The 22,803-nt window shown below is 57.7% G+C and overlaps 3 protein-coding genes across 3 annotated transcripts; 1 reads left to right on the top strand and 2 right to left on the bottom strand.

The window, feature by feature from the left end:
* Positions 1–1,729: 1,729 nt before the first annotated feature.
* On the bottom strand, positions 1,730–11,731 carry BESB_027630 (MIZ/SP-RING zinc finger domain-containing protein; the record flags this gene model as incomplete). The annotated part of the gene is made up of 13 exons (XM_029361437.1): positions 1,730–4,629; positions 5,006–5,542; positions 5,893–6,195; positions 6,574–6,628; positions 7,135–7,272; positions 7,692–7,911; positions 8,074–8,258; positions 8,569–8,691; positions 9,028–9,087; positions 9,509–9,688; positions 10,139–10,228; positions 10,593–11,056; positions 11,515–11,731. 13 exons carry the CDS (start codon positions 11,729–11,731, stop codon positions 1,730–1,732), a joined length of 5,472 nt encoding a protein of 1,823 aa, XP_029215337.1.
* A 2,746-nt stretch (positions 11,732–14,477) lies between these two features.
* Positions 14,478–15,410, top strand: BESB_027640 (uncharacterized protein; the record flags this gene model as incomplete). The annotated part of the gene is made up of 1 exon (XM_029361438.1): positions 14,478–15,410. The coding sequence occupies one exon, from the start codon at positions 14,478–14,480 to the stop codon at positions 15,408–15,410; it is 933 nt and encodes a 310-aa protein (XP_029215338.1).
* A 1,592-nt stretch (positions 15,411–17,002) lies between these two features.
* On the bottom strand, positions 17,003–19,163 carry BESB_027650 (protein phosphatase 2C domain-containing protein; the record flags this gene model as incomplete). The annotated part of the gene is made up of 5 exons (XM_029361439.1): positions 17,003–17,076; positions 17,506–17,730; positions 18,147–18,252; positions 18,439–18,617; positions 18,938–19,163. The coding sequence occupies 5 exons, from the start codon at positions 19,161–19,163 to the stop codon at positions 17,003–17,005; spliced, it is 810 nt and encodes a 269-aa protein (XP_029215339.1).
* Positions 19,164–22,803: the final 3,640 nt, after the last annotated feature.

Consider the following 22,803-nt stretch of genomic DNA (forward strand, 5'->3'; position numbering starts at 1 on the left):
AGCAAACTTCTCTTGCTGTGAGCGTTGCGTGATTCTCGCGTGCGGCCGCGCACCCCAGCACCAGTTCCTTCGTCGAGCGCAGCGGCGGGCGCACAAGTGAAGCCGGAGGGGCCGAGCTCAACTGGCTCGACACTTCTCGAATCCAACCTCTCGTGAGCGCACTGCACGCAATCTGAGAGTTTAGAAAGAAAAGCGGAAAGAAACTCCCTCTGCAGGGCGCGCTATACCCACACACGGATACTTGTCTTAAGCCCTGCTGTGCAATGGGAAAAATCATTTTCTCCGTCAACATAGCAGTTTGCTACGTTGCCTCGCATATCTCCGCTGCCGGGTGGCTGCCCGAGGTATCCCCCCAGATCACCGGGCGACACAGCAAGTAAATAGATCCCACTCTGCTTGCTCCACTCGCTTCGTCGCGGGCGGTGGGGGTCAGCGGAGAGGAACTACGCCTACAAAGAGGCAGCTAACTCGCCGCGGATACCAGTGATACTCTGTTGAGGGGCTGTCTGCCGCGCTCCGCAAGAGCTCCGTTCTCATACGCTGTCGCCGCAGTCTAGCAGTATCGCGAATCATGTCGCTGTTGCACGCGTCGGCGGCTTTGTGTTCACGTACGCAAGGCAGCCCTTCATAGTCTGAAGATATATCTTGCGCATGTCCGCGCTACGGTGGAGAAGAGTCCGCTACCCCGGTGCGTCCGCTGGAACGCAAAGGAGAAGCCGTCGTAGAAAGAAAACTCGACCGTCGTCCACTGACCGCCTTTTCCACTGTTGAAAAGGGCTGTACTGGCAGAAGCTCTCTGTCTGCCTGCAGAGGGAGCGGAGGGAAGTGGATAGATGGATACAGTGCTTCAGGTGGTTCGTGTTCCACGAGTAGGGAACCTGCAGCCCCCGCGAGGCATACATCCGCTTGCGCCGACAGGGTCGGCGAAACTGTATACAAAACAATCGAAGTCGAGAGCGAACGACAAGATAAACGACCGACAGAAAACAAGCGCAAAACACGCCACCGAACTCCCTCGAGCCCAAAACAGAGACACTTTCGCTGCCCGTGGCACTGAGGGGTCGGCTCGCCCCTTGCCACTTCCAAGTTCAGTTCTCTACAAAAGAGACGCACTAACGCGATCCACGCTGGACCGGCGCCCTCCTTCCTCTCCTCTTGGACGTCGACTGCTGTGTGAGGACGTGCTCCTGCTCCCTTCCTTCTGGCATCACCTTCGCCTTGTGGCCTGCTGCGGTATCTTCCGCTCCAAGCACCTGCGACGCACCTGACGATTCCCGGTTTACCCTGTCTCGCTTCTGAGTTGCACCAGTCACGGCCCTTTTGCACCAGCGTGATCTCTGCTGCAGCTTGACCGCCCCCCGCCCCTCCGCCTTCCTGCGGGGGCAACTAGTCAACCCCTCTTTCAGTGCTCGGCCTTTCCGCTGCAGCCTCCGTCCTCCCAACGCGCCTTTCTGACTCTTCCATCCGTCACGAACAGGTCCTCCGCTTCTTCCTCCATGACGAAAGTTCCCACTTAACACCATTCTTCCCCCACCCATCCCCCCCGCGTGAGCTCCACTGACACTTGCGGGTGTGTCTCGTACGGGACGGGGAAGGCAGTAAGCTGCTCAGCGAGGCCGCCGGGATCCTAGTTGCAGAGGATTGAATCTCCGAACAGACGAAAAACGCACTTCCCTGCATAACCGGCTCTTTTCTAGACACGTTCGCGCACCGAACTCCGCCGGCGCCCTCAGCTGCTTTGCTGGTGAAGATAGGAGGCGAACTGCCCCCGCGCCCCTTCGTCTCGCCGAGGCCATAGGCTGCCGCCGATCTCGCCGTTCCGGCTCGAGACGGCGCCGCTCGCCCCGCTCGCCCCGCCCTCCCCGCCCAGGCGCTCGGCGCTAAGTCCCTCCGCGCTGTGGAGGCTGTGGGGGCGGCCTCCAAGCCGCGGGCGCGCCGCGAGTGCGTTTTCGGGGACAAAAGGCGACCTCCTCCCGGGGCGCTGACCAGGCGCCCAGGACGCGACGCAGGAAGGCGCCAGCGCCGAGGCTGCCGCAGGATCGGACGGCTTAGAGGGTCCAAAGAGAGCGCTCAACGTCTGCTGCGTTCGCTGGTCTTCTGCTTCGGCATTCAGGACTGAGTGGAACTCGGTCCAGTTCAAAGCGTGCTCCGTGGGAACGCCGGCGCGTGCGGACGCGGACACGTCGCTCTCGCTCGCTCCCTCGGAGACCTGCGCGAATTCGCCAGCGCCAGACTCTTGCGCGTCGCCAGCCGGCCTCTGCCGCCGCGTCCCCGGCGTGCCGAACGCCGGCATTCCGTGCGGCGCCGCGGCACGCGCAAAGACGCATGGCGGCGGAGGCGAGAAAAACGAGCGGCCGAAAAGGTCTGCGGCTCCGTAAGCGTCGCACGACCCGTCCTCCTCCTCCCCTTGGGGTGCCTGGTAGCAGTCGGCCGCACCCGCGCCGCCTGCGGGCAAGAAGGCGAGCCCCGCAGGAAGAGCAGACGACGCACTCGCGCCAAGCTGGGCCCGGTGGAGCCCAGAGAGCACGGTCCTCGGCATAGGCGCAAATCCTGCCGCGGCCTCCTGCTGAGAAAGGAGCAGCTGCAGATCTTCTTCGCTCTTTCGCTGGAGTCTCTGACGATGCAGCTCGATCTCCTGCTGCTGCTGGGCTGTGCCGACCCGCGGGCCTCCGGCCCCCGAGTCTCGGGCCTCGCCAGGGCCACCCTGCGAGCCAGACCCGTGTCTCTGCACGCTCGGCAAGAGAAACGGCGCGCCTTCGCTCGAGGAAGAAGGCAGCGAAACATGAAAGGCCCAATGAGGCTGTGGCGCCTGCTGACCTCCAGACACAGCAGCTGACCCCGGTACGACGGGAGCCGCCGGACAAGCAGCAGCGGCAGGGCCTGCGGCGACTGCCTCAGGCCCCACTTGCGCCACCGGCGCCCCAGGCTCGGAGTATGGAGCACGCGCCGAAACAGTCGCACGGGCCGCCGCCGCTGGCGAACCCGCCGGCGGCAATGCAGAGACTAACATCCCTGGGTCGGTGCTCGCCCCTTCTGCAGCACTGGCAGGCCGAAAAGAAGACAACGGAGAAGCCACGTTTGCTGTGGCTCCTGATGACTCGTTAAACGCTCCCTGCACGAGGGGCTCCTGCCCTGGAGCCTGACAAAGATCTTGTCTAGTCCCCAGGCGGACTGCTGCAGGCGCGTGAAGAGCGGGGGCCTGGAGACCGCTGGCGCTTCCTGACGAGGCGAGAAGAGGCCCTGCTGACCCGGTGGAGGCCTCGCACAGGTTCAGCTGAGTCCCGCCCGGCTCTGGCGCACCGCCGCTAGCGGCGACACCATGGGGTACAGCAGGAACAGACGAGCAAACCGCGTGGTTCGCCCTTGCTCCCGTTGACACGGAAGCGGACGCAGCTTGAGCTGGCGCTGCCGGAGGCAGTGGAGCTGCTTCAGAGGCGCGCCCGCCCGCCCCAGTGGCGTGCTGACCGTCACGCGGATCACGCGACGCCGGCGGAGCGACTTCTAGCCCTGCGGAACTGATTCGCGCGCCTCTACCCTCTCCGCTCTTCGCAGGAGGCCGCGAAGTCACAAAGAGAGGAGGTGGAACAACCGGGGCCCGCGCCCTTTTCACAGTCGTCTGCGCGGAGACCTGAGGCGCGTCTCCTGCCCCCCCTGCTCTGCTTTTCGAATAGTCTGAGAGGCTCCCGCGCTCTGCTTCTGCTCCGCCCGACCGAAACGCCTCCACAGGCGCAGGATCGCTCGCCCCTTCCGCCTGGCGAGGCGCGGGTGCATGCGCTCGCTCGTGCTCCGGAGAGTCGGTTGCGGCCGGCGCGGCCCCGGGTGGCGCGCAGAGCCATGGCTGAAGCGTCGCCGGAGGGTTTTCGCCGTCTGTCCTCGCGCCTTCAGCATCTGTGCCTCGCGCACCTCGCGCCCCCGGGGAGTACTCACTCGCGGCACCCCGAGCCAGCTCCGCAGAGGAATGCGCGGCCGCTGAAGAAGAGGAAAACGAAGACGACGAAGATACACGTGGAACAGCGAGCGAGCGAGCCGCGGCCGCCCGGTGTGGGTCCGAAGAGTTCGCCGATTGAGCAGAACGCATGCGGATAGAGGAGGGCGTCGCACCGACCTGATCTCGCGACGCACGCGTACCGGCGTCAGCGGCCGCGGTTGCAGGTTGGCTTTCCTTCTCCTGCGGGGGATTTCCACTTCCCAGCGGCTCCTGCTGCGTCACGGATTCTGCGCAGGGGCTTGCCGCCTCCGGCTGGTGTTGAGGTTCCCCCGCTGCGTCGTCGCCCGCCTCTTCTTCCTCGTCCTCCCCGTCGCTCGAGTCAATAACTGAAATCGGGTTGTCTGCAGCCGCGCCAGCCAGCGAAGAAAAGTTGAGCGAGTGTTGAAGTGGCGCGCCAGAGATCGCAGGCAGGCCGACATGATCTGGAACGGACTGCGGGACAGGAGAAGCGTAGTGGGATGTGGCGGCGCCCTGCCCCAGCGCACCAGAAAATGGCGAAAACGTCCCTCCCTGCGGCGCGAGGCTTGCAAACGCGGCCGCCGCGTCTGCAGCTGCCGCTCCGCCGGGTAGCGTGAAGCCGCTCGAGGAGAGAGCGGGCGCCGGCGAGGAGTCAGACGACGGAAGCTCCTGCTTCTGCTTGACTGCAGGCAACCGACACACACGCAGGCACACCCCGCTGGTGAACGAGACGTCCCGAAGAGCAGAGGACGCGAAACTGGGAACAAGGCATCGCGAGCATGGGAACTTTACTCGTCTTTGTTGTCGGCGATGTCTTTCTGGCAATTGTGGGATGCCCTGCGGAGCGCCAGCCCCACCGAGCGCTGACCGGTTTCTTCGTCCAGCACTGCACTCACCAGCTCGCTACCGCTGGCTCCACACAGCTCTATACGTTCACCCGCCCCCCTCTGTCTCACTCTCCGTTACGGATACGATTCTTTCTCATCCCCTCCCCCCCCCCCCCCCCCCCCCCCCCCCCCCCCCCCCCCTCCTCTTTCCCTGGACACAGCAGTGACTTACACCGCAGCATCGTTTGTCTCCTGCCTCCGCCTTTTCCGCTCTTCTTCGGATCGCAGGCGAGGAGTGCCCGTCGTCCGGCGTCGGCGCCGTCTTCTCTCGGCCTTTCTCCGGCTCGGTCCTGATCGCTCGTGGCTCGCGAGGCGCCTGCCCCAGACGCCGCCTGCACGCCCGCGGGCAACGCCGGAAAGTCGTCTTCTTCGTCGGAGGAAAGCACGACGAAGATGTCAGGTTCTTCGCCTCGCGCGCCCTGGAGCGTCGGAGGCAACGGGGAGGGAGGGGGGAGAGGGCACGGCTGCTGAGCCACCGCCGCGGCGGCGCCTGGAGGCGGAGCGGGCGAAGAGGCGGGCACCGAAGAAGACGCGCCAGCCCCTGTGCACCCGCAGGCAGACGGCGGAGCAGGCGGACGAGCGGCGGCGCCGCCCTCGCCAGCCATCGGCGGCGCGTCAGAGAGCGGCGCACAGGGCACGTCTTTGGGGCGCGGCGACGAGCAGGGCGACGTGACGACGCGGCGCGGACGCTTGGGCTGCGGTGGAAGGCCTGAGAACGCAGGACAAGACCGGCATCATCGGGAGAGTGTCTCAGCACACGAGGAACGGAGAGAGGGACGGAGACTTTGCCTAAGACATGTCTGGGCTCGCTGTTTCATAGTGGAATAGTCGTTAGTGAGACGCTATGTGTGCGAAGCTCAGCGAACTCACTCGTCCGCCTACGCCGCCAACTGGCACAATTCAGACCGGCGCGAGACGCATGATTCGTACATTGGCAGCAGGCTGCATTCCTCGGTATGTGGGTCGCACAACGTCGTATCTTGAATCAACCGCCTATAAGCACAATGTCTATCCGCCGAAGATTTAGGCGGTGGCTGGAAAAAAAAGAAGTCAACTCACAGTCCTCGTCGTCCACTCGCGGTCGCTCTCTCGACGTCGCGTGACCATCAGTCGGTCCGTTTGCAAGCGCGTTCTCTTTCTGCCTATCGCCGCTTTCCACCGTCATCGAAGGCGGAGCACCGCTTCCCTCGTAGGCAACCGGCGGTTTTGGCAGGCGCGCCTTCGCCTGCTCAGCTGCTTGGGCTCCAGATGCGAGATCTGTCTCCGTCTCGGGCGCGCCGGTCGCGTCCGACACGGCTGGCGGCGGAGCCTCGCCAGCGTCTCCGTTCGCAGTTTCGTCGGCTTCGTCGTCAGAGTCGCTCACTGAGGAACGGCAGAGAAACCGGGAGACATCGTCGCGGCAAGGTGACAAAAACCACATGCGCTACTTCAACAGAACAGGAACGTTCATCCCCAACTGTATAAATTTATGATGCCGCACACACTGCGTGAGGAATACTGCATACGCATGGGCCTGCGCACACAGTGTCTCGTAAGCTGCTGCATAATATGTAAATACATAAATACATACACGCAAATATATATATATATATATATTTGTGCGCACTGATATGGACTGGTAAACAGTGCGGGCGCAGGGCGGCGAGGCATGATGACATACACGCAAAGGACGACGAGGCGAGTCGGCGCCCTCGCTATCCATCACACCCTGGAGAGAGCGACGGATCAAGCGTCTCTTACGCATTTCTACGACTTCGAAAGCCTTCTTCGCCGGCCCGTCTCGAGACAGATTCGTCTGCATGCACGCACACGAAGAAAATGACAGCCAGGCAAACGACCCGTCATGCACTGAAGGACTTAGTGCTGTGTGCTGGTGATGTCGTGCTTGGCGCAGCAAAATACGACAGCGGCGAGCGAAAAAACAACCCCCGCAAACGAGAAAAACGAGGCAGAAACGCAAACGCCGTGCCCGTCGACGGCTCTATTTGCTTCAGTCGCGACATGGACCGAAACAAAAGAAAAAACCGACCTCTAAACACGCTTCACGGCACCGCCAGGCGACACCAGCCTGCTGAGGTCTGAAGCACGTTATCGATGGAAGCACATGCGTTACATGTAGAGAAAGCGAGGAAGAGACCGATGCTAGGGCGGACTCTCGAACTTACCACCTCACATCTTTCCAAACCTACGTGTCTATATTGAACAAAGATGTATTTAGCACAAACATATATATAAATAAGTCTGTGTTTAGTACATATATATAATAGTGATCCACATATATATAATAGTGATCTTAAGTACCTCGCCTTCCGGAGAGGCCTGTCTGCCGCCGTCCTTTAGACCGCGCATGCCAGCATTTGACGCCAGCTGCCGCTGCTCCTCCGCTCGCTTGGACTCCTCTTTCAACTCCTTTTCCGTCACCACTCGAAACGAAGCATCCTGAGAGGTATGCGGGGAGCAGCGCGACACTGCATGAGGATTGAGTCGAACCGAACGTCGCGTCGCGGTTTAGGGTTGGGTAGAGAGGGCGGACCGACGCCACTTCGCGCGACTCAAGCGCCCACCGCTGAGGCAACTGAACTCTGCACTTCTAAATCTGCACTCAGCATGTGCGGCCCTGCAAGGCGGGAGGCACCGTCTCTGGCGCAGAAGTCAGGGTGCGGGTGCGTGAGGCGGAATTCAAGCAGAACCGCAAAGGCCGCATGAACAGGCCCTGATACCGAGACACAATCCACTCATCCCGCTTGCCCCTCTCTCAGGCTGCAGAGCTCCTCTCTGTGGAACGGTGTGAAATTCGTGACGTTCGAGGCGCAGATTCGCAAGGTGGTGAGTCCAGAGAGCTCCCCGCGCCCGCCTACCGGCTCCAACTCGACGACCGTCGCCTCCTCGTCCGTGTTGGACAAGACTTTCTGTACAAAGCCGTCGACGACGAGCTCGTCCGGGCGAACGTACAGATGACACTCCGGGCACTTCCAGCGCGTGTTGAAGGCCTTTGTGTTCTTTGTCACGAGGAGGTAGCCCGCCAGATCGTAGCACTGCAGGTGCCTGCAGGCCCGGCCGCGGCAAGGGACTTCAATCCTGCAGCGGAAGACGCAGGGCACGCAAGGCAGGCTGGAATGAGGAAGTTGAGGAGCTTCAGCCCCACTGCGAAGCGGAGAACTGCCGAGTGGAGAGCTCGGCAAGGCTCACCCCTGGGTGGAAGCCACGCTCGGACTCGATGTCTGAACTGCCTCGCCTCACCGAGTGAAAGTGACTGGACAAAGCAGCTTGATGCGCCGCGTCACTTCGAGACACATCACGTCGTCGTCATCCGAGTCATCCGCGGAGCTCTGCGCAGAGTCCTTCCCGCTGCGGTTGCCGATAATGTCGAGTACGCGCTTCTCTGCGTCCGCTTCCGCCACCTGCCCCTGCTGCCAAACTTGGTTCTGCGGAGAACAAGGAAGACGCAACGAGCCACAAGGAGACACAGCGCCAGTGACGCATACCACTCCGCCTGCGACGGCTTGGCAACGAGGCAGCCTCTTCCAAAATGAAAACACATCCTGCACACAGCTGGCGAGCCACGGGGCAGGCATCTGCGGACATGCGCGTACACGAGAAAATAGAGAAGGAACTTGACAGAGGTAGGGAAAGTGCATGCGTGTGTCACGGGACTTGGTGCGCCCAGGGTGCAGTCGAGCAGGGCTTCACATGGAGCGCATGTTTGTGAGCAAGTCTGCATCCTGCGCCTCTCACCGCCAGCGCGTCGGGCGTCTTCGACTCGCAGAGAAGCACCGCAAGGTGGAACTGCTGAGGCTCGTCGTAGTTCGTCCAGGTGAACTCGATGCGGTTGCGGCTAGTCTTCAGGTATTGCGTGATCTGCACAAAGGCGCCCGCATCACGTTTCGCGAACGGCAAGTGAAACAAGCCCAGTCCCGGAGCGCAGAGTTGGCCATTTGAAGGCGAGCTTGGACATAATGTGCCACGAGCTTCACCACATACGCAGATAATAGATATACATATAAATGAATGGATACGCATATTTATATACATAAATACAGAGATAGATATACACACATTATATGCATATATATATATATATATATAAAGATGCATGCACACACACATGTGTACATACATATATGCATGCCTTAGTGGTAACGCATTTGCGGAGAGGACGAATGCGGCTCAGCACTGGTTCCATTTCGAGCTCACTGGAATGGGCGTATCTCTTCGCTTGTGCTCCCACGACGGCGCCGCAACAGTCTCCTCCGTCTGCCAACGACGAGGTTACGTAGACGCCGGGATGCGAGAAAGAAGCGCACAGGAGACCGGAGCACAATGACCCTCGAATGGCACAGTTAGGCCAAGACAAACAGTCTCGCGGGAACGAAGACAAAAGCGGGATGTACCTGCCGGCTAGAGGGCCGCTCAGAAACACACGACAACCGCTACAGACGGGCGTCCAACGTGTATGTATGTGTGTAGCGCCTGATCCCCGTATCCGCAGAGCGTCAGAAACGCTCTTTTGTCTATTCTCCCTGCCTTCTCTCTTGTAGCAAGCACAGGTGCGCTTCATTTCCGCCGTTTAGCAGGCTAGCCGGCAAACCTGAAAGGACAGCAATAGAGTCAATGGCGGTGCCTCCTACAAAGGAGACCCGCACTGAGGAGACGAAGAATGCGGCGTCCTGCTTACTCTCCCGTTCACAGTGATGTTGATAGACTTGGGCCAGGTCTGGTAGAGAGGCTGAAGGTCGACCTGCATGCAGCGAACAATGACTTCTTTTCCTTCGGCTCTCCACTTGCGCAAATTCTGAGCATTCAGCTCGAAGGCGTAGTGGCTCAACTCGAGCCGCGCTTCCCACAGAACTTCTGCCTGACGAGAAAAGCACCGCACGCACCAGCAGACGACAAGCATGTTTCCATTATTCGTGCGGCAAGAAACGCGAGCCGAGAGAACTTCACGTGGAGGACGAGAGCCGACCGGGTCCATGAACCTTCCTGGTTGGGCTCCCTCCTCGACATGCTTGCAACAAAAAGCGCACTAGAGTTTACACGTCTTAGGCATGTATGCAAACAGATATACGCCTTCAGCTGAGAGAGGGCAGCACTACTGGTGTACATGAGCGAAGGCACACGGCTATTCTGAATGAGCGCGCACCGCTTCATTTCAATGAAAATCATTCCAGTAAAATGGAAATTTCCTCTCAACGCTCATACATATCTACATCTTTCGCATCGAGCACGGCATGACAGCCCTCCCCAGCTCCGCAGCAGGCCTCCTCTGCGAACCCCCTTTTGTGGGCGGAGAAGGCACAAGGCTTACAACAGGATAGAAAGGATCAAGTCGCTTCATTCGGCACATGGAGCACACGAAGCTCTGCGTGTTGCACTCCGCCGGGTAGCATCCTGGGTGCTGCAACGAGGGACGCAGAATGCACATCGTCCACAGTCTGATGGAAGCAGCAAGAGACCGTTCCACGCACTCCACTCTCTGGCGTCCCTGCTCACGTTCCCATAGCAAACGGATTGTGCCTCTTCAGGCCAGAGTGGGCACGCCTCTGAAACACAACAGAGACCCCGTGCACACCGGACCAAAACAGGGATCCTTCATACTCCGCCAAAGAAAGACTGCGCGACGCTCTAGTGGGGCCGCGCAACGCAAAACCGTAAGACTGCTCGACAGGCACACGCACCCCACACGCCGATCCCTCCTCCCCCCGCCCTACCGCCCCCCTCCCCCCCACCTTCCGCCGCTCGCCGCTTGGATTTTCACTTACATTCCATCCTCCGCAGGTCGAGCACTTGAGCGCAGCGGCGGTGTGGCCTTTGCGAGGTCCGGCGTTTCCCGCGGCGCCGCGGCAGAGGCATTTGGCGTAGAGGCCCGTTCCGGGGGTCGCCGCGGAAGCCCCGCCGAATTCAGCGTCCTGCGGCGCGCCGCCCTGATGGACCAGCGAGGCGAACGCAGTCCTGCCGTCGGCCGCCTGCGTTGAGCCAGCGTGCAGAGCGCCATTTACAGTCGCTCCGTGGAACCCGCGGTTGGCGAACGTCGCCGGGGGGGGCGCCGTGGGCGCCGCGAGGCCCTCGGCGGCAGAGCCCGCCAGCAGCGGCTGGTTCGCGCGGCCGTGGGGGTTCGAGGAAGACGCCGAGTGACCCCCGCGGTGAGAGGAAGAGGGATACAAATTCAGAGAGGAGTCGTGACTGTAGTTCGCAGACGAAGAGTACGGAGGAATGTAGTGGTGCCCTGCAGAGAAAAGGACATGTGGAGGCAGGCCACGGCGCACAGGCAGAGCGACGACGGGTGGGCAGCGGAACGACGCGGAACGGGGCGGCGACGCGCAGCCGGCAGGAACCCCGCAGACGCGTCGAAGGCAAGGCAGAACCTGACCGCGCCGAAGCTGCACCCCGGTCACACCACGGCGAAGAAGTCTCCATCCCCCAGGAGCTCGGGCGGCCTCACCAAAACCACCGCTGTAGCAGCTGGAACGCGAGGCACGTAGACTTGCCGTCTGCACCTAGATGCAAGTCAGAAGAGAAGACATGCGCTTGCAGCTTCTCTCAAGCGCACTTGCAAGTCGAGCAGAATTCAAATGCTCTACTGGAACGCACACGAAAGCGGCGGTGTACCTGGGACGCGCAGCTCCTGGGTGCGCCGGTCAGCGCATCTGCGCCGCGCGCGAGTACGTTCTATCCCGCTCGTACCTGGAGGCTGTCCGTGATGAGCAGGCAGCGCTTGCGCAGCGTGTTGGACATGTTGTGAAAAGCCTCTTGCGGCTGCAGAGTTCTGCGCATGCCGCCCGGCGAAGCGGGTGACGAGCTGCGTAGGAATGCCGCCGTTCGAGCGCTGGTAGTCGTAGAGCGCCTGCACCAGAACCTGCTTTCGACGTCCGGAGTGAGGCAGGCCGAGCTCTCTGCACATCCCCACCAGTTCTGCGCACGTGTGCGCATGCAGCCTGCGGACGCGGAAAGACAGTCGAGCGGTCGTGGGAGAGAAAAATGACGCCTGGGGCGTTGGCAACGCGGAGAAGAGGCGGGAGACGCAATGCCATGCTGCTTCATGCGGATAACATCCCAAAATTGAAGGACTAAAGCACACGAGTGGCAGACCGCAGGGAGGCCACCGAGAGAAAAACGGAGGGGAGACGCCCCGCGGCCCGCATGGAAACGGAAAAAAAGACAAGCACACGATGCACCAAAACAACCCCCCCTCTCAGAAAGCGGCACGGACCCACCCCGTGAGCCTCATGCCCCCGCCCCACCCACCTCCCACCCGCCAGAGAGTCGTCGCCCTCAATCCTTGCTCCCTCCGTCCCATGGATGCACTCTAAACTCCTTTCTTACTGCTCAATGGACAGCATGCCGGCGAGCCGCAGTCTGAGCCGAAACAGGTTTACGTCGACTGCCAGATGCCGCAGATGGGGCGTATTTCGTTGTTTCCCTCGGGCTGGTGAAGGAGAGACGAGTGAAGGAGTCTGTCCTACCCTCCCTGCTGCACCCTGATCCTGTCATGCGCGGCTCCGTCACAACCGCCGCTGCCCCCCGCACATCCTCCTGACTGGACGCGATTCCGTTCTTCAATTCGTTATTCTCTGGTGCTGGGAGTCGCAGGCAGCTCCTCACAATGTGCAGCGGCAGCGAGAACTCTCCTGGCCTATGCTTCCCGCGAAGGGAACAAACGCAGCCTCAGAAGGCCGTGAGACAAGGAAGGAGACAGGAGGCGAGACACGGGGGGCGCACACCTCCGGGGCAGGGGGCGTACAGAAAAAAGGAGAGCAGGGCACAACCGCACGCAGAGCTGAAGAATGGAGGCCTGAAGCCGCCTCAGCGAGCCATGCCGGCAAAGCTGCCCCTGTCAAACCTGTAATTAGAGACGAAAAAGACGAGCTTGCAGATGCAGTGCGGCAGAACTGTCTGGGTCTCCACCCGCGGCGTCCCCCCCCCACCCAGTTTTTCGGCAGCTCCACGAAAGCAAATCGCGGAAGGTGCCCAGCCTCTCGAGCAAGGAAGTAAAAACGGACGCAACAGGCAGGCGCCCTGCCTAAGCAACAATCAGACGCTGCAATCGCATACAGTCCCCGTTTTTGCGCAGAGTGGGCTCGAATAACGGGGGAATTCCATTCTATAGGAACCCCCGCCCCCGTGCGCCTGTTAGTTTTCGGCGATACCTGCTGGGTGTAAGAGCCGCTCAAACGCGAGTCGTCGAAGAAAAACGCAACATACAACGAGGAGGAAGGACGACCCGAGCAGTGCCTCCCCCCGCGCGAGGAGGCAAACGCGAGGTAGGAGAGGACAGGATAACGAACGGAATATCGGAGCAAATACGTGCTTCGCTCTCGGATCTTCCAACCCGATGTGAGGAGCTCAAACCGACGGAAACAGGGGTGTGCAGTCTCTATGCGTCTGTTTGGGAGGAACGGGAGACCGCAGTGGCGCACCGGAAAAAAAACGGAGAAGAGGCGCAACAATCTCTCCTCGGCACACCGGTCGAGGCGCTTACCTTGAGCGAGGAACGATGAGGGCAGCGAAATCGATACGAAATGACTAGGGATTCTCGACCCAGTCATACGGAATTATATTGATGCTCAATGCACGAGCCAGAGTGGTCGGACAGAAAGAAAACTAGATGAATGGTGGCACAATGAAACAGGGGAGAAGACGGACGAAAATTCAATAAACTCCATTGAAATTGGGGGGAAAACCGCGCGGATACCCCTCTAGCGCGCTGCCGTTCATACACCGCAGAAACGAAGCAGGGAAGCAATAACGACGGGGAAAGAAGAGCTTGTTCCGGCTCTCCGAGAAGATCCTCCGCTCATGAACCAGCACAGACACCCATGAGAAAAGAAAAAAAACCTCACAGACAAACAGAGGAAGCCAAGCAATGCCACAGCCCTCATTCAGAGCCTGGCGTTCGATGAAACTCCGGCATGCTTTTTGATACGACAACAGCGACGAGCAGCAGGAAATCGTCTCAGGAAAAAGAGCTGGACGTCGGAATGATGGTGTCCATCCTATGATCCCGTTCTCTGCTGTTATCGATTCGACGTATATCTCAATTATCTTAAAACAAGAAACAAGGGAAAACAGCGCCCCCCCTGAAGGCACATGAAGATTCTTAAATGAGAAACAACCCGATACTTCAACCACGGAAAAACAGGACGCGGGGCTGGCACACTTCGTGTTTTCTTCTGCTTTTCGGCAGCGCCAAGAAGTTCCTTACCACTCCTTGTAGCAGGAAGAACAAAACATGATGTTCAATGGCGGGCAGGAACGCTTGGACGACCGGGCAGTTCTTCTCTCGCTGTTCCATACCTCAGCTGCATGCGCAAACCCATCGAAAGACAACGAGCAAGACTACCCGGGCGTCAGCGAGCGAATCCGCGCTGTGCTATCTGAAAGGAAAACAGTTGCCCCCTTCTGAGCAAAGAAGCAGTGTGTTTTTCACAGGCGGAGGTCGAGAATCAGCTCTACGTAACTTGGTGTTGCCGCAGAGCGGCACTGTCTCCCCGTTCCATTTTCTCGTCGTCGGCATGCGCCACTGCTTGTTGACGCGATTTCATTCGTTTTCGCCTTGACTCCCGATACGGGTGAGACCAAGGCATCACTGGCAATTCGCATCACGTCGAGCTCCTTATAGGGATCAAGTTCTTTAGCATCGGCCCGCCATGCCGCGGTTCCTTGTACGGCCTCCATGGGGAAAGGCTGCTCTCCTGGAGAATATCCGTACCGGCCCCTGGGCTCGCACTCCACGCACCTGCGAGGCAGTACCACCTCTTCGTTTCTCTGCTTCACGCGACTCACAGCGTTTGTCCCAGTTCTTCTGTGGAGCTTCTGCCCAGTATGATGTCTGCTCTCTGTTGCCGTCGCCCCCTTCTGCAGCGGCCTGGACTGTTCGTTCCTTCTCTTCGGGGTGCTTGCGTGCTTCTTCCTACCGGTCGCGTTCTTTTCCTGTTTCCTTCTCCTTCGACTGCAGCTCATCCGATCTCTCTGCCTCGATATCTGGTCACATCTATGCGCACTCTTTCCCGTCATCCTCCTCTCCCTCCGCTGCATCTCTCTCTTCTTCCACTGCATCTCTTCAGTACTGGTGGCGCTCCTTCCCCGGTGTCCAAATCTCGACACCTGGCGACTTCCCCGGAAAGCGAAGCCGTGTGCCAGTGGCCGCGGCCCTTCCGTATGGCGTATCTCATGCGGAGCTAACGGCAGTGCCGCTGGCGCGTTCCGCACAGTGTGCCCACATGCAGGCCGTGAAACGTACCATGGGGTTGAAATTTTGCGCAGAGGAATTCGTCTCACGACGCAGTGAACTTGGCGACCAAACCGCGTCGGTGTCATCTGTGATCGTGCCTGCTCCCGCGATGATGCGCCAGGCGTCCGTACGGTCAGACGTGAAGAATGCAGCCACAGTGACAGGTGGCGAAGCAAGGGGGAGCATTCAGAAGGGGGGATTGGGAGGTCCGCGTGGCACAGAGGAGGGTTCGATGTGGTGCTCTGATAGGAAGAGGAAGATTCTGAATGGGACGGAGTATATTCGCAGAAAGAGCTCTCACAGGGGAAGGATTAAGAGAGGCAGTCAGGCTCCGGCGTACAAACGTTAACCACTGGGGACAACAGTGAATGCAACATCAACCACAATTCAGGGTATCGTTCGTTGTGAGAGTACGCGACGCTATTGCGGACGGGGGTAAAGCAGCAAGAGTGAGCAGTGCTCAATGGCTTAGCGCTCGGTTAGTGCTGCAGACTGACATAAAAAGGGGCAGTGCAGGGGTTTTTTCTCTTGTATGGGCAAAAAGGAGCGAGCCCACTGGAATCGTCTAACTTCTACATGGGGGAGGAGGGGGGGGATGCTGAGGGGTGATGGTGTAACGCCTAGCGGTTCAACTAAGGTACGAATCCGCCATGCCTCAATAGCGGCGCTCGGCTACGGATGGTCTAGCATCATCCCACATTCTTCTGGGCGACGAGGCATCTTATTGCCCCGTTATATTCAGCAGAACCTGTGGCGATCAATCTCAGCCAAGTTTGCTTCTTTTCGCAGGCCGGTTCCGGGGCGGGCAACTAACTACCATCGGCTTGCTCCCAATCCACCGTCGTCGGGAACAGGCGTGCGCGAACCCTGAGTGTACGTTTTCCCGTAGCGTCTGTGATATACGCGACCTTGTCTACAGGGGTTCCTTTTGCTGACGTATTTGACGCCACGGCATGGTCTCTGTGCCTGTGAGGATTTCTGGGTTTCTTCGCGCGTGCTACTGATTGTGAGTCCACCTTCTAATCTCGTTTTTGTGGGACTACGGATTTTTTAGTAATACATCGTATCGGTGTATTTTTGGTCAGCTTGATTTTTGATGCAGCGGCTCGTAAGGAGTGAGGACAGCACGGGCGTTATTTGACGCCGTGTGTGAGAGCAGCGTGCTGGAACTCTTTCCCCCTCTAATTAACGAGCCAGAGCGCAATAACAGGATCCTGGCAGGCATTATTCATAGATATGCTATCGCGAAAACTCATAAACCCTAAACCCTACACATGCAGCGCAGTAAGGGTTTCCAGGTCTATGTCACGATCTGATCCAGCTAGTCTCGTGAGAATGTTGCTCTGCCAGTGTAAACCGCCATGTTGTCAATGGTTCCCCAGGCATACACAGAGAACATTGAACACGCGGATGACTGTGGCTAGTTCGAGAGATTTTTGACTTGGCCGTAGTGCAGCCAACGAGGCAACACAAAAAACGGCGTCAGCCAAGAATCCCACTGCGTTGTCAAGCTATGAAACGTAAGATGGACGCACCCAGCTTTCCGCTCCTGATACATGTAGGTTTCCGGGTCATCTGCCAAAATGAGGCACTGGCGGCGCTACAGTTTGACGTCCGTGCGTGGTTAATGCATTATGGTGCTGACGTCCGCGTGAAACCTCCGCATTACTCCCGACTGACACTGAGGTGAGCTAATCTGCACTTTCACTTGCTTGGTGCGTTACACGCCAGAATCAGTACAATCAGTATACGGTGTCCCGTGCTTTCATGTACCCGGACTTCAACGCACGCCACCAGAGTGAGCCCTGTGCTCTCTTTCTTTCGGGTGGCAGCTCTTAGAGCCAAAAATCCCTACGGCCTCGGCACGATGGCAACATTATAGACTCACCCTTCTTCGCAAATAGCGGCTGTTTATCGCCACGTAGAAACGATGTTGATCGTCTAAAACAGAGGCAGAAAAAAGTTGTTCTTCTCTGTTTCAAGCCTGTTGCTACAGTCTTCCTCCAGAAGCGTTTCTGAGTGAAAAAAGGACATTGACATGACAGCAACCACTGAGATAAGTCACAATGGCGACAAAGAAGCTGCAACGATCAAACAGGCAGCTTTCGCCCTGCTGTATACAACTTTTGGGTGAATGCCGGGCATCGAGTACTCTTCTTGGTTATTGCGCACATACAAATCAGTCCGGAAGCGACCACGCTGTCATAATACTTGAGGCAGGAAACAGGCAACCAGTCATGCATTTGCAAACCGAATCCGTCTGTATTTGGGTGCCCTTCAGGCCTGCCCGTCGGCTCCGACCAGGAATGGAAATTCGTCGTACAGACTATGTACCGTAAGCATAGATATTTTCTCGCCTGTGCGGAGAATCACGCTGTTCCCAGAGCCAGATCCCGCAGACGATTCGCGTTCACTCTCACAGAGAAAGCAATACTGCACCTCACTTGGTGTTTCCCCCTGCCACGCCTGGGCTAGGAGCTTTGCAGCCGCATCTTGAGGTTGGGGCAGCAATTGCGTAACGATGACACTGATGTTGTCTTCTGATCCTTCGTTATACGCCAAATGGGCGACGCTTGTAGCCGTCTGGACAACGTCTCGTGTCTGGGAGAGGACTGTCCGAGCAGTCTGCGCGACAGTACTCCAGTCTACTGTTGCCGGCTCCGTTACTCCTGACGAAGGAATCAGAAAAGAGAACTGCGCGGCCTTCTCCCAAAACGAGCATTTCTCGTGCAAATTATGCGAAACGAGGTGCTGGTTGGGTATCTGCAGCGCGTATTGCTTCTTTTGAACGCAGAATCGTTCTCAGGGTTCTGGCTCCCCGCCACTGTTTTGCCCGCGCATTCATGCTTTACAGCTGCGCACGCCGGATACTAGCTGCACAGCAGTACGTTGTGCAAATACCTGTCAACCGAACTGCAATCAAGCTAACGCTCTGGCAGAGACACAGTTTAGGCTCCGAAACCACTGTATTGCTGGCGCACTCAAGCTTTGCAGCTGCATCACGGTTCACCTTCGGCTCATCATGTGAGGTCAGACGCTCTGCATCCGTTGTATCCCACGTGTGGTAGATATATACGGAACTTACCGTCGCAAAACAGGACAATCACGTCGTTGTAAGTTGCATAGAAGTACCGGATATCCGGTATAGAAACCATCGCTGTAGCACCATTGGCACTGGGCTGCTTGAAATCCTGCGTACAGGACCTCAGGCACTGTTCGCGTTCACGGGGCAATATCGTGGCTCGTTAGGTAGCCAGACTCGCAGCACGGTTCATCTCTCCCCCAGAGAGCAGTATTTCGTAAAGGGCAACTATATTACAGGGCAAGATCGCTTCCAAGCGATTCCTCGCTCCACACGCTAACAATGTGCCACCTACAAAGTCGCCGAGCGCTCTGCTCAAAGTGATAACGCCGTCGATCCGAAAAACCCCTCGGACGCTGGTCACAGTTGAACCGGCTTCCTCAATGCGCTTTCTTTCGTTGTCATCATTGGGACTGTGATCTTTCGTCATCTCGTAGTACTCATCCGGAGTCGCTAAGACTGCCCGACTGTCGCCTGCGTGGGCAACAGCGGCAGAAGGGAGACGGAAATGCTGTAGCGTCATTTGCATCCGCCTGACCCTGCCAGCGCGACAGACGCGTGAGACAAAGCGTATCCGTTATTAGCAAGTAGTCGGACGGGACCGTCGAGACCGTACGTAATGTGTTCATTCATGAGAAGGGCTGGCGGTCGGGATCCTCAGGACCACAGGAGTAGTTATCGCCGCGGTGGCGTGCCATGCAGTTGCCTCCTCCTTAGTGACGTGCTTGAGATTGACAGAACCGTCTCTCACCTAGCGAGTCGATGTGCGTAAGCCTACCGACATTCGGACTCACCTATATTCACCACATGAAGGAGGAAAGGAGCATCAGGGGATCCCAATACTTTCTCCTCAAGCTGTGGGTTCTGTCCACGGTAATGCTGTATCAGTACTTCCGGCTCTTGCCCTTCCACAATCTGTCTTCCACGAGTTTCTACCTTCCGAGGAGTCGTCACTTTCTCAATAATCACAATCGTCGCTGCGGAAGACACGACAAGGGGGCAACACAGTGACATAGGCATTTGAAGGTGATACAGGGGGGCACATGTAGGTAGGTATTCAAAGATCAGCTTCACCTGTTGTGCCTCCATGTATTATTCTATACATTTCAAGCCTCTCATCCAGCTCCTTGCAGATTCGTTCGAGCGCGCGTCGAGAAAAGTCCCTATATTTCACTGCAAGCAGTGCACCGCAGACAAAGATCATGCATGAGTTCAGCTCTACATACCGATGCCTGCAGTGACGTACCGGAAGAGCGGATAGCAAGAGCAGCGGTTAGGTCTCCCGTGCAACAATACCTCTTATTGCTTTTTTTCTACATCTCTTTGTGATCGAATTGACTACAATCACCCCTCTGCAGCTTTTCGTGGGGTCCATTAGAACACAACAACCCCTACTATGGTAATCAAGCACTGCCGCCCCCCCCCTCCCCTAAATTGGCTTTTGCATTATTCTGTGAGACTGCTGCGGAACATATTGCTCTTCGCGCTCCGCGGCCTCTGTCACAGCCCTCTTCAAGTGTTGTTCTTTGATAATACTGTTGGGCGCTTGCCAACAAGTGGGTCGAAGACTTCTCCGTGGACCGTCCCTACCGAAAAGCGAGTGGAGATCCCCGGCAACGAAACGTGCCACGTGCGGCCCGCCATGCCCATCGAACAACGCCTGTATGCGGATGTGTGGATGTGTGTAGACCGCCGCGTCGACGATTAATGTCTGCATACATGATTTTACGTGTATGCTGAAGTATACACGCGATTAAGTGGGGGAGGGACACTTATACGATTAGAGAGCGTAGAAGGAGTCTCATGGAGGCGGCGACGTCAGTGTGACTGGAAATAATCCGAAACATGTGTATAGCCCTTATTATCGCCAAATGCTCTTAGCAACAGTGGAACTTCTCGAGGCCCGAGAGGCTCTGTTGCTGGGGTGCGTTCTGACTTACGTCCTCGTCGGTTGGCCGCCGTCCTCGCATCGAGACAGCGCCAACCCTTATGTGCCACTCCGTGGCTGTGACTGATAACTGCTCTTTTTCATAGCCTTCCTGTCGCCTCAAATACATGGCGTGATTATTCCAGCGTTCGACACCAGGGCCAGCTTCAGGAACGGAGGGTCCAAAAAAAGTCTCTCTTCTGAAGGGAAAAGCGGTGGACGCGGGCGACAGGCAGGCATTCCACAGTGAGAGACAAGGCTCAATTGCCAGATAGACATAGTCTCCGTGATGCGCCTCTCGCGTTCGCACCAGAGAAAAGTGGCAGCCCAACAGGTAAGGGACTGTTGACGTTATTCTATGTAACCGAAAATCGCACTTGAAGCACAGTAGCTCGTGCCCGCGTTTGGCACACGGGTTTACCTGAAACCGCACGAAACGCGAGCCGGTCCAAGCAATTTTGACTGTCACAGAATGGTTACTATTCGGGCTGTTTTTGACACCCCGGTATACAGAAGGCCGACGCTCGTCTCGCCATCAGTTCTGCAAGAATGAACAAAACACGTTGTAATGTGCACTTGAGAGGTCCAGAGGGAGACAGTCGAAGAATAGGCAACGCCGCTGAGACGCGTGAAGGCAGCAGCACGCGTGATTGCGGGTGAGGGACGGAGCTGCGACTTTGGCTGGACTTACATCCTTCTCTGCAAAGCAAGAGGACACGCGAGAACAAAGGCGCCTGGCACATAGAGATTTCTGTGGGGTGTCGGAAGACATAAGTGCCATTGAAGTCAAAGCAGGAGCAACTTCATTCTTCTAAACCCTGAAGCTGTTTACTAACCCTGGAGTTGTAACGTGGTATAGTAACCGCGCGGTGTAAGTGACTGCCACGGATGCCAACACCTGGGTAGCGCAATTTTGTTCACCTCTCGTAGCATTCCGACACATGCCACCGCAGCTACAGCCGTCGCCAGCACTGTCGCAAATGCCACGCCCCGCGACCCGTTCTCTGGCCCGGGCACGATGCGCAATACGAGTGAACGGATGTAGGAGACGACGCGCAGCCAGCAGATCACATCAGCTTTCAAGTTCTTTAGTGTGCCAGGCCTTACAAAAAAGCCCTCCACTGCTATCGGTTCCGAAAAGGAAACGACAACAATCGCGAACACTGCATTTGCAGCGAGCTTCATCTTCATGGTGTGGGTCCGAATGTTTGTGTCTGGTCTGAGCGGGCAGAACGGATCCAGGACAACGCTGTGAGAGCTGAAGAGCGGCTGACGGCTGTGGAAAACAAGACAAAAATGTGAACCCACGTGACAGTTCTCCGGGTTATAGAAGCCGAGAGAGACACTTTGCGTTAACAAGGAAAATGTATGAGTGATTTTACCCACGTGAGCAAGGAGTGGTGTCTCGTCCGAAATCGTTCATCCGGCATGCCGCCTACCACCGGCAAGCCAGCCGGAGACACAGGCATGCACCCTGACTCCCTGCAAGCCCAGACAGGCTGGCTGCTGCTCCACAGTACCAGCGAGGGGCCCACCAGCAGCGACAGCCGAGCCGTCTGATACCATTTACGGTGCTGATTTCATTCCTCATGGGAGGTGGAGTTCCAGGAGCCAAGGAGTTTTAGAGCAGTCGGCTGCAGACCGGCGCAGGATTTCGTGTGTCTCGCGGGTGAGTGCAGCAAACTGATGTTCTGTAGCACGCTTCCACGTCCGTGTTAATTGCGACATACGTTGGATCCAGGTTATGCAGGGGCTCGTGCGACGCCAGAGCAGGTTCTCCTCTTAAGGGCTACGGTGTGCACACATGTTTTAGGATGTGGTTGAGCTGCACAAACCACGTGCGTTTAGATAGCTTCGCTCCTCTGTCATGACTCCCCTGTTCCCACCGCGCGGCATAACAAGACGCGCCCGGGAGGCTCCCGCCTGACATCTCGAGTCGCACTCACCCGCAACGACCATCGCCACGCCTTCTGCGTGAAGGGAGATTCGACCTCTGTAAGCGTCCTGAGGCACGCCGGGACGCACACGGATCTCTGAACGGCCTTCAGTATAAGCATATGCGCAACAAATGCCAGACGTACTTGTCTTTCGGTGCAACCCCTTGTGCCAAAGAAGTAGTTTCGTCTCGAACGGCGAACTGAACCGCCTGTAACCCTGTGCTAGTCAAGGAACGATCATGTGTGGAACAGAGGCCCGCGCTGCCGGCTGTCGCGGGCCCATTGCGGGTAGTCGCCTACAGCAGTGACCTTCCGATGCTTGATTATTAGCTTCTCCGTTTGACGATGAATGGAGTCTGCCGGGTTCAACTCCAGAAAAGGAAAAAAAGTATCCCGAGACGACTCGTCGTCTTTTTTTTGTGCAAGGCTATGTCGTAGTGCTGTTGCACGAACTGCCCAGAGTTGATCTGACTCCCTTGTGCCTCTGATGAGGGTAGACGAGTACAGTTACATTCAGACTTTTTTTATGGAGTGTAAAACTCCTGCGAGTACATCTGGCAGCCGCCGAAGCAAGTGGAAGGAGGATAACACAAATGAGAACGGCAGCCATCTAGGAGAGGTGCGCCCAGACTAATGCAACCCTTCAAACAACCGTTCTCGTATCGCTTGCCGGCCGTGTGCGTTTGTCCGCAAAGATCTCTGGTACGTAGCTTCAGTCCGATCAGGTTGTTTGCATCCTCACTGGGCATTTAGTTGATCGACCGTCAGATACGCCGACGTGCACGGAGGCAATGCC

This window comes from Besnoitia besnoiti (assembly GCF_002563875.1).
Source record: "Besnoitia besnoiti strain Bb-Ger1 chromosome Unknown contig00015, whole genome shotgun sequence".
Lineage (NCBI taxonomy): Eukaryota > Apicomplexa > Conoidasida > Eucoccidiorida > Sarcocystidae > Besnoitia > Besnoitia besnoiti.